Genomic DNA, 18,528 nt, shown 5'->3' on the forward strand with positions numbered 1-18,528 from the left:
CAAATTTATTTTCAATAGGTAATCAATTTCATCAAAAAATATTGTTTTGTTTTGTGATTGTTTTCCAAATTATGTGAATTTAAGTGATCAAAGTGGAGCAAATTCACATATAATACTGTTTATTTTTTATAAGTACAAATCGAATTATAATTACAATGTGATTGTTAATGTTAGTTATAAATTCTACTTACCTATGTAAATTAATGCAATATGAATAATTCAATTAAATATTTGTATATTCCTTATACAAATTAAAGTATTGGAAAATAACTTTATAACGATGAAAACATTAGTAAATTTACCTGATGTTATATTTAATTATTATTTTATAATTGGCGGATTTTTTATAACCTACTTGATATATCGAACGTTTCATTCACTAGTTGGAACGGATAATTTTATGCAAACAAAATATAGAGTTCGTGGACATACTTGGAGAAGTATCCAATGCAATAAATCTATTCCATATAATATTCATGTATGTAATTATTGTTTTCCAAATGTTTTTATTGGGTTGTGACTTGTAACTTGTGTTTCTAATTTAGTTTTGTTTCCTTTTAGTGCATAATATGTGGTAAGCTTATGTTGCCCCTAGATGGGCTATTTTGTGAATGTTGTGGAGTGAGTGCATGCAAATACTGCTACAGAACAGTTGATAGGAAAATCAGATGTAAAGAAATCACTTGGCGTGAGGATAAACCATTTCCCCATCTTTGGGTAAATGGTAAGCATATTACAGTTTTTTTTACATGATAATAAAATGTCTACTCTCCTTTATATTTAATCTAAAATAATTATTTCTAGTGGGATCACATGCAGATTCAGATCAAAATGAAGATTCGGAAAATGTTAAAAATTTCTTTTGTTGCTGGTGTCATAGAACAGTGTTAAGTGGTGAATTAAGTTTGCACAAAAATGAGGTATTTTACTCAAAATAATGTATATACTTTTCTTATACTATGTATAAGCCTTTCATACTTTGTATCCGTGTGTTCAGTACATAGATTTATGTATGAGTATAACCTTTTTTATTTTATAGTAAAAATGTACAATTACTATCTTTATGATTTGTCATTTGACAGTTGCCAAATGAGGAAATGCTGAAATACCAACAGTGCAGAAAAATTCATACATTTCTAAAAAAATATTATTCAGTATTAAGTGTACAAGTTTTATACATGTTCATTTGTACCATTGTTTGTACCCATTTCTTCTTTTTTCATTATATTTCATAAATTATTTCTTTTTCAGCCATGTGATTTTCAAAAGTATAAAAATATAATTATACCTCCTCCATGTGTAAAGATAGAAAGGAATAAGATCTTGGGCATAAATCCAGTTGATGATGCTGATTGGGAGCCTTTGATAATCTTTGGTAAGATTATTATTTAATAGTATGTATTATATAATATACATCATGCATGTCTTGTGACATTTTTAATTTGATAAACTCTGTAATGGATAGATGAATAATATGTTCTGTTAATGGGTAAAAAAAAATTGAATGAGGTAATGTCGAGAATGGATGTTGTATAAGAAAACATTTATGTGGATTGGATTGCTAGTATTATATACTTTTATGTTTATTATATACTTTAATGCCTCAGCCCCCGGAATCACAGACACAATAGAAAATCTATTGTGTCTATTCCCGATTGGGCCGCTCGGTGGTCAATGGGTTCAATTGTTTTTCCTTATTGTTACAGCAAATCGAAAATCTGGAAGCAATAGAAGTGATGAAGTTCTTTCTATTTTTCGTGGTCTTCTAAATCCTTTACAGGTACTTATAATGATCATATTTCTGTGTGAAAAAAACATATTTTTTCTAATAAGACACATCATTTTTCTGAAACTGCTAAATTACATGATACTCTTGCTCATATGTCATATACATTTTATACTTTGCTAAACAATCTAGTATCAGGTGACAGAAAATAGATTATAATATATCAAATAATGCCATTATCAACAGAATAATCTCATATTACATGTTATGGAAGTCCCTCAAATGCACAATCCCAATAAATTCAGAAACATAATTCCCTTTATATGAGTGTCAGAAGGACCGACCTTCGCTGCTACGATAATTCGACTAATACCACAGACCTAATACAGTAATTTCCATAGATCTAGTTACGTTTCGATATATTCGTAACCACATTAAATAACAGTTCATAGGCGAGAATTCTTTATAAATATGAGATAGTTTTTCTTCTATTGCGTACAATATACGTCAAATCGTTATTGAAATCGCATGAAATTTTTTTCATTGTTGCAAATCTTGTAATTAATTTGTGTAACACAAACAAAAATATGCTATACCGCCGCGCCGTTAAAAATAGTTTAAGTAAATGTAATACATATTAAATTGGAAGGTATTTTGTCTTGTTCCAAATAATTAACTTACATTTTAAACATTTCTATGTAATTTAAATGCATTGTTTTGAAATTAATTGGATCATTACATACTTAAACATTTATATATTTTGTACATTGCTTTTGTCCAATACAATTTGTATTTTCGATTAGGTAACTGTATTAGGATAACTTAACCACAGTCCACGGATAATATAATACTAAACTAATTTATTGACTTGTTTACAATTCAAATAATTAAAACCTACGTATTATTCGCAATATTACGTATTATTCACTGTAGGTTGTGGACATAAGTCGTTGTTCACCAGAGAGCGTGGTGCGATGGTTGCCGCCCCGTTGCCGCGTGTTGGTGGCGGGTGGGGATGGCACCGTTGCCTGGGTACTGAATGCTCTACATGCTGCGCCTCATATAAAAGTATGGTATTTATTTATTATGAACTATATAAATGTTGAAGTATTTTTTATTGTGATTCTTTAGATACTTTACAAAATCAAATTCTATTCAGAACATGTTATAGCTTAAATTTTTCACAACATAGCATGCGCTCAAGATATAAGCCTTTGTATTTTTTTAATTTTTTTAATTAATTTAATAATAACCATGACTTCCTTCTTCAATATCCTAAATATTTGATTATAAAAAACTCACTTAAATCTTAATGGACATTTTTTGGTTTTAAAATAATTTTGTCGCTTTTCCTTCCAGGCGCTAGTAGGCATTCTACCTATGGGTACGGGCAACGATCTTTCACGCGCACTCGGCTGGGGACCCACTTGTGCCTCAGTATTAGACGCACATTCCATTATAGATAACATGGTACGAGCTGTTGAACAACCACTGGATAGGTAAGGAAAAAGAATTATATTAAAATTGATATGTAGCTGTCCTCTTCAGTCGTGAAACTACTATTAATAAATAAGGTAGATTCAACATTAAGATTTTGCTGAATTCCTTATCATAAGGTGAAACAAAAAATAGTAGTTTTAATATCTTTACTAATTTGGATAACGTAATATATTTTTTACAAATAAAGTAAATTTATAAACGGAAAATATATTTAAGCTGAAAAAAAATGAAATAGCAGTAGTAAACACATCCCACTTAACTTTTTCTTAAATAAATAATACTTAATAAAGAAAAAGTTATCTTAAAAAAATGCAATAAAAAAATTTCCTAGGTGGAAAGTGACGATAACGCCCAAAAAGCGTCGCCTGGGCCGGTTGCGCGGCGAGCAAGTGTTGTACGCATACAACTACGCGAGCATAGGGGTGGACGCGCAGGTGGCGCTCGACTTCCACCGCGCGAGGTCGCAGTTCTTGTATCGGTACGCGAGCCGGACGCTCAATTACGTAAGTGTATCGTAAAGGTGTATTTATAATGATAACAATATATAGATAGATAGTACACAGAATGGCATTTTGTCGCTTAAGAAAAGTAGAATAGTTTTCTGTCATGGCTATTATTTAATATTTATACTTTATAAAGGGATAAGAGATAAGAATAGGGCAACTGCAAGTCTCATCTGTATTTCAAGTAACAAATATTCTACTCACGGAGCGGTTTACTCAGATCACTGTACAAGCGTGTTGGTTATATGCAGAGGCGGCTCGCCCTAAGAAGCGCTGGTGAAGTGAACTCCCATAAATAATTATAATAAAATCATACTCCTTAATTTCATTATTAATATTAATTATTACTATTTAAAATCAATCGTAATCGTAAAAAACTACTGGCAATACCCATGAATATATCCAACATTCCATCATCCCATACACCTGTAGGTATAATAATGTATTATATAACGCGCGTAGCGGAGCGCTCACGATTGCGCTCCAATGAAAAAATATTTAGTACATTTCCTAATACGAAATCCAATAGGAGTGAAAGAGATAGTTTGTCAAAGTCCTGCGCGTGAAACAGAAGATTTTCTATGAAAAAAAAAAAAATAGCAAAATTCGGAGCGCCGCGGCCGCTCCCGCAAACGTTGCCGGTTCGTTTTTACCGCGCGCCCGGGCGCCCGTACACAAGACAGCGATTGCGCGCGACGTTGCCACTCCTATATAAACAAACACTCTAGTCAACTTGACTGCACGCGCGCGTATGTATATTCGGGAATTTTCTAATTAAAATCATAAGATACGTGTTGACTGTTGAAATAGCCTGTAGTTATCAGTATTACTTGTGAGTGTTAAAATGGACAATTATAATGTGGCGTTCATTAAAAAGTGTGTTAAAACGTTACAAATTCGGCTTGAATTGAAAGCTAAGGGACCGCCACGGCCTGAACTTGATCTTACGCAAAATTAATGTACGACAAAAACGAAAACATATACGCGTGTGTTTAAATCCGAACAATATTATGTGAAAACAGAAAACACCGTGGTGGTGTGGTTGTGATGAAAGCAACAAACTATTTTGTTTTCCGTGTCTTTTATTTGAAGCGGGCGCGGCCGGCGGAGGTGAGAATGCTTGGACTGAAACGGGCGTTGACGACTTAGCTCATCTTTCAATCAAGATGAAAAAACATTCACAATCTCGGTACCATTTAATTTATAAGTAATTTTTTTAATAAATTGTACTGCTTTACACCATGTATTTTCAGTGTTTTATTTCAAGTGAACATCCATAAAATTTTGTCACGAGCCGCCTCTGGTTATATGTATAGTGTTTACACGATACATTGTGGTGGCTACGCCTACATGCATTTCATAGTGGTCATGGGTTGACGATCGAGATTTTGTGCTCGCGATTCTGTTTACTGCGCGTAGTCACACTATGCAATACTACTCAACTCATAGTCGTGTACAGTTCTCCCAAACTAATAATGCGTATAGAAAAATTCATGACTGTTCGGCAACTGTCATATTCCCCGAGCTTCCGAAGACGATGTATATAGAGTGGTTAAATGTATTTTCTTCATGCATAGTTTATTATAATTATGAGTTTTATTGTGTTTTAATGTTAAAAGAGATAAGTAACGAAATTTGTTTCGATAATTCAATGTAATAGATAGGGAGGCGAGGTAGCTAAATGGCGTAATTAAACGGCGCCGTCGAGACTTATCAAAATCGATAGATAAAATAATTTCGAAAAGAAAAGCTTCTATGGTAAAAACCATTTTAGCGGTGGGTTTGGCGTGTACGGATTTTCAAAAATGTAAAAAAAAATAGTTACTTGGGCATTCTCGAGCGCGTCAGATATTCATACTACGTATGCCCCAAGTGCCTCTGATAACAACGGTATACTAATCTGCCGGTTTGCGTGGTGGGGCTAGGCATATTAATTCGTCAAAAATGCACAAAAAAAAAATTTACTCGAGCGCGTCAGATTTTCGGAAGGGGTGTTAAGTAGGCCCCAAGGAAGCTCCCCTTAAAAAAACTGACGATTTCGGCGTGACGATAAGTTACGATGAATTTTTGAAAATGCAGAAAAAAAAAGTCCTTTTGAAATACTCGAGCGCGTCAGATTTTCATAGGGGAGGTTTATCTCGGTCTCCTGAAAGCATATTTTCTTAATCTGACAAAAATGTTGGTGGGTTCTCTTAATCTGACCGAAAAAGGTTTGAGAGTTTCTTTTTTTTAATCATCGTTATTTCATATCAATTTTTCTTAACACCCTCAGTTTTCGAGATATACTCAAAAAACCGGGAGTTTGAGTTTTTATGATGCTTCAAGTCAAAAAGTTTTAACTTTGGACAAAAATGTAAAGAGACCTTTTTTGTGTAAAATAAAATTACCTTTTTTGTTTATTCAAACTTTTTTTTTTGTAAAATGTATCGTTCGCGACTTATACTGCAACGCGTTTTTCGGAAGACGAAATGGCTCCTCCAGACTTCCGGTCACGCGGAAACCGGCAGATTTTGTATTTTTAGTAAGTTTTAGATTATATTCTTCAAAATAAAAATAAAAACAATCGCGCTCGAGAATGCCGGATTAACGTTTTTTTTTTACAAGTTCGCGACCCTATAACTTAGCGGCGTCAAGGACTTATCGTCAGATTAGTTAAATTTAGTCTTAAAACACTAAAATCAACCCCCAATATCTTAATCTGACGCGCTCGAGTATTTCAGACTATCGATTTTTTTTTACTAATCTGATCGTCTATCCTGGGCGCGCGTCACTACTTAAAGAGCTAAATAGTTAACAAGGTTGTTCTATTAGGTCTAAGGTATCTCTCATATCTTAAACTGCCACGCTCGAGTATTGCAGAAAATTCCCCTCTTCGCCTCCCTATCTATAAGTTAATAGCGAGGATAAGCCACACGATTGCAAATATATTATTTGTTGTATTTATTTACTTGGAAAATTATATACTTAAAACTATACTTAAAGTGCTTTACTGAAGCTGGCGTAGTGATGGATGTATGGAAGGTTAAAATAAGACAGTGTTAATATTAAAAAAAAATAATATTTTCAAACACTGGTTTACAAGGATTTACAGAATCAGGGATAATATTATCTATTTGTGATATCGTAGACTGATCAGAACTTTCATTATGCTCTTATAAACTTTCACTTTTCCCCTGCTATCTGCTAGACTGCTACCTGTGTAAATAATCATTTTATCGGAAAATTCAACTTTGAAACAAAACTAAGAAGGGTATGTAACAGCAGCTCTATATAATTCTATACAGAGATAATACGTGCGGTCTCCACCAATATATAAAGACGACTGACGGATTTTTGAATTTTTTGACTGACAGGCTACCGTCACTTACCGCCCGAATTGTTGTGTAAACTCTGAATTGACTCCTATGGCGCAGATGGCGTACGCGTTACTGGGCGTGGGTCGCGCGCTAGACACGGGCGGGTGCGGTGGTTTGGAGCGGCGCGTGCGCGTGTGGGCGGCGCCCGGCCCGCCGCTCGCACTGCCGCCCGTGCAGGCGCTCGTCGCACTCAACATACCCAGCTGGGGGGCCGGCGTCGATCTGTGGAGTGTGTGCTTTTTTTTAATATTCTGTGCATGCTTAAGCGATTTTGGAAAAAGACACGAATCTCAATTCAAAAGGATCTTTTATTAATTTACATGATTTATTTTTAAACGTTGTGTTCATGTATTAAATTTAAACTTAATTCGGAAGGTGATTTTTTTATTATTTGTAAATTCATCTAATTCATGATGCGTCTTTATTAAGAGTTTTATGTATTTGTCGAATATGTAAAATTAAAATCGTCACGGATGAAGCAAGAATTAGAAACTTACGTATTCTTTCGTATTTCGTAATTACATATTCGCAAAAGTTCGATATATCTTCATGGATATATAATTTAAGATATTAATGATGAAAAATATTTATTCAGGTCTGGGCAGTGAAGAAGTACCTGAGCAGAGTATGAGCGATGGAAAACTGGAGGTAAATATTATATGTATTTCTTTTGACACATAGGTATTATGTATTTCCTAATACAGCAGACAATGTTAATGCATTTTTTTGTATTTCTAGGTGGTAGGAATATCGTCATCATTCCATATAGCCAGACTCCAAGTTGGCTTAGCAGAACCGTTTCGATTTACGCAGGCATCCACTGTTAAGGTAAAATATCTTTTTTTCTGACAGTAGATAAAAATAATAGTTTGCTGTTGTTTTTAAGCTATTGCATAGTTTCTATCGCGGGCCTTGAGCGTGGGGACCGAATCGAGAAATTCCGTAACGAAAAAACCTCACGCTCCGCTCCGATGGGCTCGGAGGTGTGGCTTGAAGGCATAGAATGCAATAGCTTTACCGCGGCAGTCCCCGAGTGCCACACGTCTTTTTTAATCTATACATATTATAATAAATCTGTAGAAGGGTCAATTCTATACATTGAAAATATTGAAAAAATAAATAGCAGGGGGTGTTACTGGATCGATACCAAACCCAAATATGTGATTAAAAAAATTTTTGTCTGTCTGTCTGTCTGTCTGTCTGTCTGTATGTGAAGGCATCACGTGAAAACTAGCGGTTCGATTTCGATGAAACTTGGTATAATTATACCTTATTATCCTGGGCGTAAAATAGGATACTTTTTATCCTGGAAAAATACGTAGAAAAAAATTAATCTTAATTTTTCAGTTTTATCCATAGACGTTGTTCCGTAGAACCGCGAACACACGTTGCGTATAGGCCTAGCCGTATTTGGGAATTGGGTCCAATAGATATTTATAAGATTTTATTGTCAGAGGTACCTACTCAAAATGGAGAAATAAACCATCCACGCGAAGACCGACATCCGCGCGGACGGAGTCGCGGGCGGAAGCTAGTTAGGTATATAATTGAATTTATGACAATTTTTTTCCTATAACGATTAACGAATATGATAATTTTTTCAATTAAGATATTGTAATATTTCATAATGTAATAATATTTTTTTTTGAAATAGATTGAGATGGAGGGTTCTTGCGCCATGCAAGTAGATGGGGAGCCATGGATGCAAGGTCCGGCCACGATATTCATAGAACCTGCTGGCCGTAGCCATATGCTTTCTCCTACCACCGTGTTAAATGAATAATTCATTCCAATTTGTATTACACTAATAATAATTGAATTGAATCTTGACTGTGTGGAAAGTAGTGTAATTGTAATTACAGATACTCGATAGATTAAAAATATTTTGGTGCCAAATGTTGGCCACTATTTTAACTATAATTTTGATATGCCCTGTGATTGAGAGTGATCTCAAGATAAATTCAGTACTTAGTAGCATAAAATGATACATGCCAAATGCCAAAGAAAAGAGACATTTAAAAACACACGAAAACATTTCCCCTCCTGACGCAATCGGGTTAAAGTAGATAATGAAGTAAATGTAAATGCGACAGTGTTCATATCGATAGACTACCTCATTCAAAATATTTTACAGTTTTCCATTTTCCAAGTATGGCCCTTTTACATGAGGTGTTGTTACCTGTTACCATGCATACGTGGCCACATTTGCATGGGTATTAACGTTTCACTAAACCTCATACAAGTCAGTAGATGTTTTACCATACATCACCAGACTTACTTCCTCAAAGAACCTCCTCGGTGAACATTTTGGATCAGTATATTTAAATATTGTCTGTATTGAGTTCTCAGCAGCAAACGAAAAAATTAGAGATGTAATTTACTAAAACTAACCTTTAAACATAGGTAATAATTAATAACACTACATTTTCATTTTTATAGATGTTTCTAGTATGTAATTTTGATAATACTTGTATGCTATGTAATCTAAATATTGTGTATGGGATAGTATTATATTATCTGTGGTATAGGTATCGAAAAATATATGTAATATTACATTTGTCTGACTAAATTATTGTAAAAAGGCTTTTGGTCCAACATAATTCTAGTACTTAAACATTATATGCTGTTTATAAAAGATAATTTGTTCCTAATGAATCTCCGCCATAGTAAAGCATAAATTTAACTAAATAATTAAGTTGTATATTATATTAAATGTTATTATTTATGCCAAAGATTTGTAATTGATGTGTGTTGTTAAATAAATGTGAAAAAAATATTTTTTGTTTTAATTATTATTTTCTCTACTATCATACCCATAGAAATCTAAAAACAAGACACTAGAAGACGTAAGCGCGCGTGACCTTGTCGTCACTCAGGTGACTCTCAAGCCACCAGTGCGTTCGTTGATGTTCAGTTGCTCTCGAGACGTACGTGTGTAAACATGGTGTGTTTAAGCATTTTCCATTGCGGAAATTCTTCCACAATTTGTAAGTGCTGATTTACACAGGGTCAGTAGACAAGTCAGTAGCGGCGCCGAAAGTCGGCGCCGCGACTGACTTTAACTGTTTACATAGACTTCAAGCCTCTGTACTGACTTCAAAACTGTTTACACAGGGTTTTTTTCGGGTCAGTACTGATTTGCCTCGAATTTGTAGTCAGTTACTGACCCTGTGTAACCTGTGACCCGGGTCAGTAGCACTTAGTGCTGATTTACACAGGGTCAGTAACTGACTACAAATTCGAGGCAAATCAGTACTGACCCGAAAAAAACCCTGTATAAACAGTTTTGAAGTCAGTACAGAGGCTTGAAGTCACCGCTGAGTTGAATATTCGGACACGAATATTTTAAAGTCAGTTGGCGCCCCCCGCCACCCGCGCACCCTCGCGTCAGCCAAATAAACCCCGTGTAAACAGACAAGTCAGTGCGTGGTTAGTCACTGCCGCTGCGTTGTAGAGTGACCACGTTTTTTTCGCTTGCGATAAAAATGGCCCGTAAGCGAAGACGAAACCTTAAAATTGGTGCAATTATATGGCAAAAACGAGTGCCTTTGCGATATTAAATCCCTAAATCCATTTTCTTACCCATTGTCGATTATTTTTAGTTATCTCATTTTCTACAATTTCTATTAACTCATTCAACAGCAAAATTGATAAATTTTTAATTAAAAAAAAACAAATAATTAAATCGTCGTTTCAGATGTTTTCGTGAATTCATTTTTCTCACTGACTTCACAAACGTGTGGTCACCGTGAGAAACGCACCACTACTACTTACTTCATGTAAACAGTTAAAGTCAGTCGCGGCGCCAATTTCGGCGCCGCGACTGACTTGTCTACTGACCCTGTGTAAATCAGCACTAACTCTAACTAATAAAGGTATAACATTTCATCGTTTAGTATTTTTTTATAAAATATAATGCCGTGTTTCCTTAAAATTATAATATGATAGCTGCATCAATATAATATTATATAATACTTTTCTACATTGTTTCTATGTGCTGTTTTTTACTCTGTTATTTTACTTGGTGTGCAATAAAGAATTTATTATTATATTATTATTATATTCTTAACCTTGTGTCAAGATTTAGTTTAGTTATTATTCCAAACATATTTAAATATTATTATTAAATATTAAATAATTGGATAAATAAATATAAGTAGATAAGTAATTTAATATTATGGATGTAATATATACGATTAACATCAATTTATAACAGATTCAAAGGCACCTTGGAAAACGGATGAAAGAAAAACAAGTTTTTTGTAACGTGTTTAATAGTTATACAACCACAAATAAAATATTGTTCTACTACATTACATATACACTCATTACAACATTCATTATGGTGTTTAAATATTAGAGTAAACATGTCTATCCCTATAAAACTATAAATCCACACTCTACAAAGTATAACTTTTATAAACAGGTAAAGATCAATTGGAAGATAAATGTTTCGATTCATTTTACGTTAGGCGTAAAGTTATTGATAGTGTAAATACATACCTACTGTACATTTGTAATGTTAAATGAATAGGACCATTATAATAAAAGTTGATACTTAAAGTACCTATCTATTACAATTGAATATTACACATAAATTGACGAATTAATTACTATGAAAACCAAACCTACCATTTTAAATAAAACAAAGACATAAGATTGTTTAGAATTAAGTTTAAAGTTTATAATAAGCACTATTCCGTCAGTTGTATATTATCATTTTTTCTTTATTAGGCCTAAAAGTACATCGCTTGAAATTTATGACACAGATTTTTTTTAACAAAGAGAGACATAACATCATATCCATTACATACAGTTTGAGGAATGTACAATATCCATGGTCAAATATTATAATATCTACAAAATATATTTTTTGTAGCACATACTACATGCACTGTAAAAATTTAATTTATAAATTGGTTTACATGATTTCTATTTGGCACAAAAGTAATTTAATTGAAATCTGAGCGTCCTAGATGTTCTGTTACATAATATATTGACTTAGAGTACATAATATAGGTTTATATCAATATTTCATAAATATATAAAAAAAGGCTCGGAAATGATGTTAAATTAGAACTATTATTTTTTGTTAAATTCACTACCTACGGTGACGTAGGAAATAGGAATGATAGAACTAGTAATTATATTATTTTTGAAAGCCCATAACGAAAATAATTCCATAAAATATTGTCTTTGAGACCCATAAGTTATCACATACAAATGATCAATTACAGCTAAATCATAACACCTATATAAAAAGCATGTAAAATAAAATTGCAATAAAAAAATAAAGCATTTGTGCCTGGTAACTCATTACCTTAGGTAATAATGGAGTGTTTTTTATTTAAAAAATATTATAATATTATATTATACCTTACAAATATATATTTTTTTCGAGGCTAATTTGTTAATATCATTGTACTAGTATTAGTATTGTTAAAAAAAATAAAAATAAATGCCAATACATAATAATTTGAATATCTTACAATATTTGGAATTCATTGGCTAAGTATGGTCAAATGCATATCACTCCATAAAATCTCATTTATAAACATTTTATAAACTATAGTCAGTAACACTGCAAACATTTTAGTTCTCACTAGGAACATAGACATATAAATAATTTTTTAATATATTCATCAAACACTGAACACAAATAAGGCCATATTTCTCATATGTAAAAGAATTATTATTAAATAATCATTCTAAAATCATATGGTTCCATACTGACATGTTTTTGGCCAGTTTTTACTCCAATACCTTGATTTTAACAACACCAAAGTTCATTCTAAGTTGTTCTAAGAACACAAAGGTTAGGATAGTGTGTGGCGCAAGTCTAACGAAAGCCGGAATGTATCCTTTGAAGAATGCAAGAGGTCCCTCTTTGGCTGTATTTGTGACAAGGCTTAAAATGCCGCTAATTTCACCGGGTTTGGCGTTCATTGCTCTAGTCTTCAGAACATCAACTGGTTGAGTCATTGTTGTTGCTATTGCTCCCTGAAACATACATAAATATAAAAAATAGACTAAATAAATGCAAAAAATGACTTGGTAAAAAAAGGTCAACAAGATCATTTAGGTATTAAAAAATCTATGTTTAAAACAATATCTGTGGTATTGAAAAATTATAATTTTAAAACAAAAAAAGACGTGTGGCACTCGGGGACTGCCGCGGTAAAGCTATTGCATAGCATGCCTTCAAGCCACACCTCCGAGCCTTTTTCGTTACGGAATTTCTCGATTCGGTCCCGCGCTCAATATATCACATTTATACAATACTCACAGCCAATAAACTCGAAGTAACATGTGTAGCAACATTATCACCGAAATATGGGGTTGTGACTAGCATTCCTTTAATCAGATCATAGAACGAGAGCTGTCCGATCGTCATAAGCGCCGCTCTACTGCACGTCATAGAAGCGCCCGCCCACAGACGTACCACGCCCTCTTGAGCCGCCACGCGGTATAATCCGTGAATTGCATTTTTATAACTGGAAAAAAATGCGATTTATTCATTACCTATATTATTTTCCCGACGTTTCGAACACTTTACAGCGAGCGTGGTCACGGGGAGACTAAATGTATAATTTCTAAAATATGTATAATACTCGCGTAAAATCAAACACTAGAAAATACTATGGAAAAAAATGCATTTTATTTAGTTAGTTAAATAATCAGTAATTTTTTGATAAATAATGAAAATAAAAAAAGGGTGTCAATTGTAAATTTATAAACTTATTTATTTCAATAATTATACTTTTAAATATTTTATGAAAAATAAAAGTCTAGAGAAAACTCAATTGTGTGTAAAGTGATAAATTAAATACCTAGTGTACAATTTTACACTAAATAAAATTCCTTTTTATACATATTAACCCATTGAGCCTCGAGCGGCCCGATCAGACCACGACACAATAGATTTTCTATTGTGTCTGTGATTCCGGGGGCTGAGTTATTAAATATTAACACTTTAAAATCTCAGACTCAAAATATAACCCATCATAAAAATTTCCCCACATCATCTTTAAAATTTTACTTATTTTCAAACACATACTTGCGTCTCTGTTCTGGAGGTAGTTTGATATCATTTTGCATCCTGACATTGACTAAATCTGCAGGATTTCCCACAAATCCACCAGCAAACCCTCCAAGACCAGCTAGAAGAGCTGACATGTAGAATGGTATGACTTTGCCCTGTTATTGGTAGAATTTTGTTGGTTAAGAAATAAAAAGAAAATATATATCTGTGTAAAAAATATAAAATAAACAATATTAATAATCTATGTAAATGAGACTGTAAGCATTATTTTATGCAATTTAACAGAATACTGACTATTTTCACAACAATTGTTATTTGCACAAATAATTTTGCTTCATTGCTGATTTCATGATAATAATAAGGTTGTTAATAAAATGTTGATTTTGAAATAATCATTTAATGATTTATTCACTTACATCTCTTGGGGCAAAGCTTTGTTTAGCTACTTCATATATACCAAATCTTGCTGTTGAATATGTCAATTGGCGCAGAAGTGATGCAGATATTCCATTATACAATCCCATAATACCTGAACAAAATAGGTGACTATCACATATAATGATAAAAGTATTTATTAGGCTATTAGTATTCCATTATTTAAGTCTCAAAATAATCTTAAAAAAATGAAATTAACAGTAACACAAATAAGATAAGTTGCAGTGGCAGTACGTTCATACAAGCCGAAAAGCCCGGCTTGCCTAAGGAATTCGCTACGAGACAGGAAAATACCCAAATTCACTTTTGAATATTCGCGCGCAACGAGCAATTCAAAATTTGCTCCGAAATTCAATGAAAACTCATCAACGAACAATGTCGAATTCGAGTCAAACTTTTTAATTTCATCCTTCTTGCTATCTAAATAAAGTCGTACTTTGTATAAACAGTGCGGTGTCCTTCTTGAGTGACATATAGTTCTCTCGCTTGCACTCGTGGGCTTTTACCGGGCTTTGCGCTTATCTCTTCTAACGTATGAAATTTCGTTGAAGTAGCTACATACCTATCTATAGAATTCTATAGCAATTTATATGGCCAACAAAGCCGGGCTAACAGTGTGAAGATAGTTACGATTGCGCGTCGCGCGAACGAACGTCGTGAATATTATTGTTAGTATGGTTTAGCGCGTGATTATTCCGGTGTAATTTAGGTTAAGTTTTTCGAATTTTGTGATAAAATAAGTGTCGCGACACAGATTGTATTGTAAATTGTGATGGTTTGCTTTGTGCTCAGCGGGGAAGGTAAAATCATTAAACTTTACTGTAAAACAACGATTAATTTCTTCATCAAAACCAAAACCCGATTTGTGCAGTAAATAACATAAACCAAATTTTAATTGTAATGTTTACGAATTAATCGATTTCATGAATGAGAATTGGTTAGAAGAAGCCTTCTGATGAAACTTGCACATATTTTGGTATTTACGATTCTTGCTAGTTGTTCTTCCACGGAGCGTGCTTTCTCAGCGTTAAGTCGAATTCATAGGTAGGTAGGTACGTATTTAAGAAATACACAAGGCCAAGAACGCCTTTCTGAATTAACAATGACTGTCATTGAGAAAGAGCTGTTAATTGAATTAAAACAATCACCTAAGTAGGTACCTACTTCTATTCTGATGTTATAAAATATTTCCTTCAGAAAGATCGGCGTTTTGAATTAGAATATAAATGATCTGTACAATTTTATAATATAATGTCATACAGTTTTATATAATTTATAGATATAGATTTTAATATGATTGTAATGGTAAACGTTTGACTCAACTGTTTGCGGGCGCGCGTGAAGAAGATTTGATTCGGTATGTTCACATTTTTTATAAGTTTTATAACGAACATAGGTACCTACTTAGTAACACAGTGTATACCTAATTCAAGAAAAGGGTACCCAGCAAACACTTCGAAAAATTTGGGCTTGCCCAGTCCTTACACCCTAGGCACGCCACTGATAAGTTGTTGCACAGGGTTTATTGTTATTCATTATTTGATAAGACATTCACTTTTCACATAAATATTACGAAACTGATCTTTTAGAAATTATAGACTAACGGATTTTAAACACAATTTATTCATGTACCTAATTAATATTACCTTATTTAATTCTTAGCTTTCCTTGGCAAAAGGTAAGTTTAGTCAGTGTATGTGTTTAATTTTTATATAAGTAATTATACATTTTAATATTACTAAAAAATAATTGAAATGCTTAAAATTAAAATAATATGAAGCCTCAGAAAATACACTTATAGCTTCAAAAAAAATTCATGTCAATTAAGTGGGACATTATTTAATATATAGGTTAATTGGCTGGTTAATTTACAACAGCTACACATATTATATACAAAATCCGAGTCTGCGTTATAATTAAACTTTTCGGGTTTGATGTTTTGTGGATGATATTTAATTAAATAATTAAATAAACATACCTTGATTTCTTAAGACTATTCCAGTGAGTTTAAACATGGATATATTTTTTCCTTTTTGTGTCTGCATTTGAACTTTAAGTAAATCCAAAGGATGGGTCACACAAGCCGCTCCCGCAGATGCCAGGCCTCCAAAGTACCATTTTGATATTCGCACTTCTTTATCCATGCCCATTCTGAAATTATTAAGCTTAAAAGCCCTCTTCCTCTGTGTTCCGAACAACACTAAAATAGTCCTGACATGGGGAGCGCCAAGGTGAAACTGACGGATCAAGTAATTAAACAGCTGTTATTATGTAACTAAATCATTTCAAAGTCACTTATTAACTTAGTTTTAACTTATCATTCGAAGGAATAAGTTGATACATTCTTCGTGTTATCACAATACATTCAATATTCTTGTAAACATTAATCTTGAAGAACATTGAACTTATTAATCACATGTGTTATAGAGTTACTTTTTATTCATCATTTTATATAAACATAAAACCACATTGGTTTCTATAAATATTAGATTAAAACGTTAAGGTTAACCTTGAAATCAATTACATTAAACATTTGACACTTTCCCGTAGTTTGACAAGTCACAACTCACATGGTAATGTGACGGATGATTGATGTCTGAATGACACTCGATATTGAGAATTTAAATAAATTGCTGTGTATGTGTGTGTAAAGGAGAATGGCGAAACTGGGCCTAATTTTCGGTATAAAAAAAATTACACTTTAGCTCCTCATCTATAGCAAAATTGGCGAATTTTATCAAAATCGTATTCTTTACCGTTAGGTCCGTATAGGTCCATCATTGAAATTGTTAAATTATTTATTTTATTAAAATTATAAAATAATTAAAACCTGTGCATGTGCCTTAGAGCATTAAGGCATGCGCACATCATACATAAACAGCGCGAAATTTAAATTGGTATCGTTTCATTTATTAAATAAGAGTGCTTATTTATTAAAAACCTACTTTTCAACCTTAGATCATTAAGTAATGGATGGAGTACGCTGGCAAATGTTCGAACTAAACTTTCTGCCGATTTTGGTGCGGGGAGGGTAACTCGCACTATGAAACACAATCACACATTCACAAAAATAATTTGTGTCTTTACAAACTATTACAAAATTGACACACACATTACACATATTACATATTTTTGCACACATTGCATCACACAGAAAAATCTCTATACATATACGTAATAATATAATCGTTCGAAAAGGATGTAACCATATCGATATTACAAAAATAATAATTTTGTTGAAATTAGAAATAACATTAATATTATATTCATAAAAACTACTACACAGGTAATTTGTAACGTTTTCATCATTAGTATATGCATACGAAAAAACAATAAAAAGCCATTTTATTTGTATTTGAATATGTATTCATTCATCACAGTACATTTCAATAAAATAAATGTATGGGCTGCTGAGTTGATATGATATGATATCCCATACACTCCTTTAGTTGATAAGTTGATAGTTTGATAGGATGATGTAAAACCAGTTATAGCTTTTGATCACTACTTTATTGTTGAGTTATACTTTAAACTAATGATGATATAAATGATTAATGATATTTGATAGTTGATGATATTAATAATTGATAGTTGATATAGCGCATACACCCCGAGCGCTTTACACGAGCCGCGAGCGCAGACTGACTGGGTGAAGATGTTCTTGTCACCGTAATGAAATAGGATCGTGTAAAGCGCTGAGTTAGGATGTACGGCTAGCCCGTAAAATAAATATGTCTCTAAGAACATTATCAAAAGTAGTACTAAAAGTTTATTACAGTCTGAACGAAATGACATAAATCCTACTAATATTATAAATGCGAAAGTTTGTATGGATGTATGGATGTTTGTTACTCTTTCACGTAAAAACTACTGAACCGATTACAATGAAATTTAGCACACATATAGAGGGTAACTTGGATTAACACATAGGATAGTTTTTATCCCGGAAATCCCACGGGAACGGGA

General features: G+C 33.0%; 2 protein-coding genes across 4 annotated transcripts; one reads left to right on the forward strand and one right to left on the reverse strand.

Annotated features, from left to right (window-relative positions):
• The first annotated feature begins 20 nt into the window (after window positions 1–20).
• Window positions 21–9,861, forward strand: LOC123695333 (diacylglycerol kinase epsilon). 3 transcript variants are annotated; one of them, XM_045641156.1, is made up of 13 exons: window positions 21–169; window positions 384–478; window positions 562–724; window positions 805–920; window positions 1,252–1,375; window positions 1,707–1,780; window positions 2,660–2,794; window positions 3,086–3,225; window positions 3,558–3,729; window positions 7,143–7,314; window positions 7,681–7,733; window positions 7,824–7,913; window positions 8,740–9,861. In XM_045641156.1, exons 2-13 carry the CDS (start codon window positions 401–403, stop codon window positions 8,866–8,868), a joined length of 1,446 nt encoding a protein of 481 aa, XP_045497112.1. In that variant the 5' UTR covers window positions 21–169; window positions 384–400; the 3' UTR covers window positions 8,869–9,861. The 3 variants fall into 3 exon arrangements, with proteins under 3 accessions (XP_045497112.1, XP_045497110.1, XP_045497113.1); XM_045641157.1 differs by having other exon boundaries at window positions 48–132; XM_045641154.1 differs by having other exon boundaries at window positions 21–478.
• A 2,894-nt stretch (window positions 9,862–12,755) lies between these two features.
• Window positions 12,756–17,097, reverse strand: LOC123695349 (mitochondrial dicarboxylate carrier). Its single transcript, XM_045641178.1, has 5 exons — window positions 16,541–17,097; window positions 14,544–14,656; window positions 14,143–14,282; window positions 13,372–13,579; window positions 12,756–13,085 (listed from the first exon to the last, which is right to left on the reverse strand). Exons 1-5 carry the CDS (start codon window positions 16,710–16,712, stop codon window positions 12,837–12,839), a joined length of 882 nt encoding a protein of 293 aa, XP_045497134.1. The 5' UTR covers window positions 16,713–17,097; the 3' UTR covers window positions 12,756–12,836.
• Window positions 17,098–18,528: the final 1,431 nt, after the last annotated feature.

Source organism: Colias croceus, chromosome 11 (genome assembly GCF_905220415.1).
Source record: "Colias croceus chromosome 11, ilColCroc2.1".
In the NCBI taxonomy this organism is placed as follows: Eukaryota; Metazoa; Arthropoda; class Insecta; order Lepidoptera; family Pieridae; genus Colias; species Colias croceus.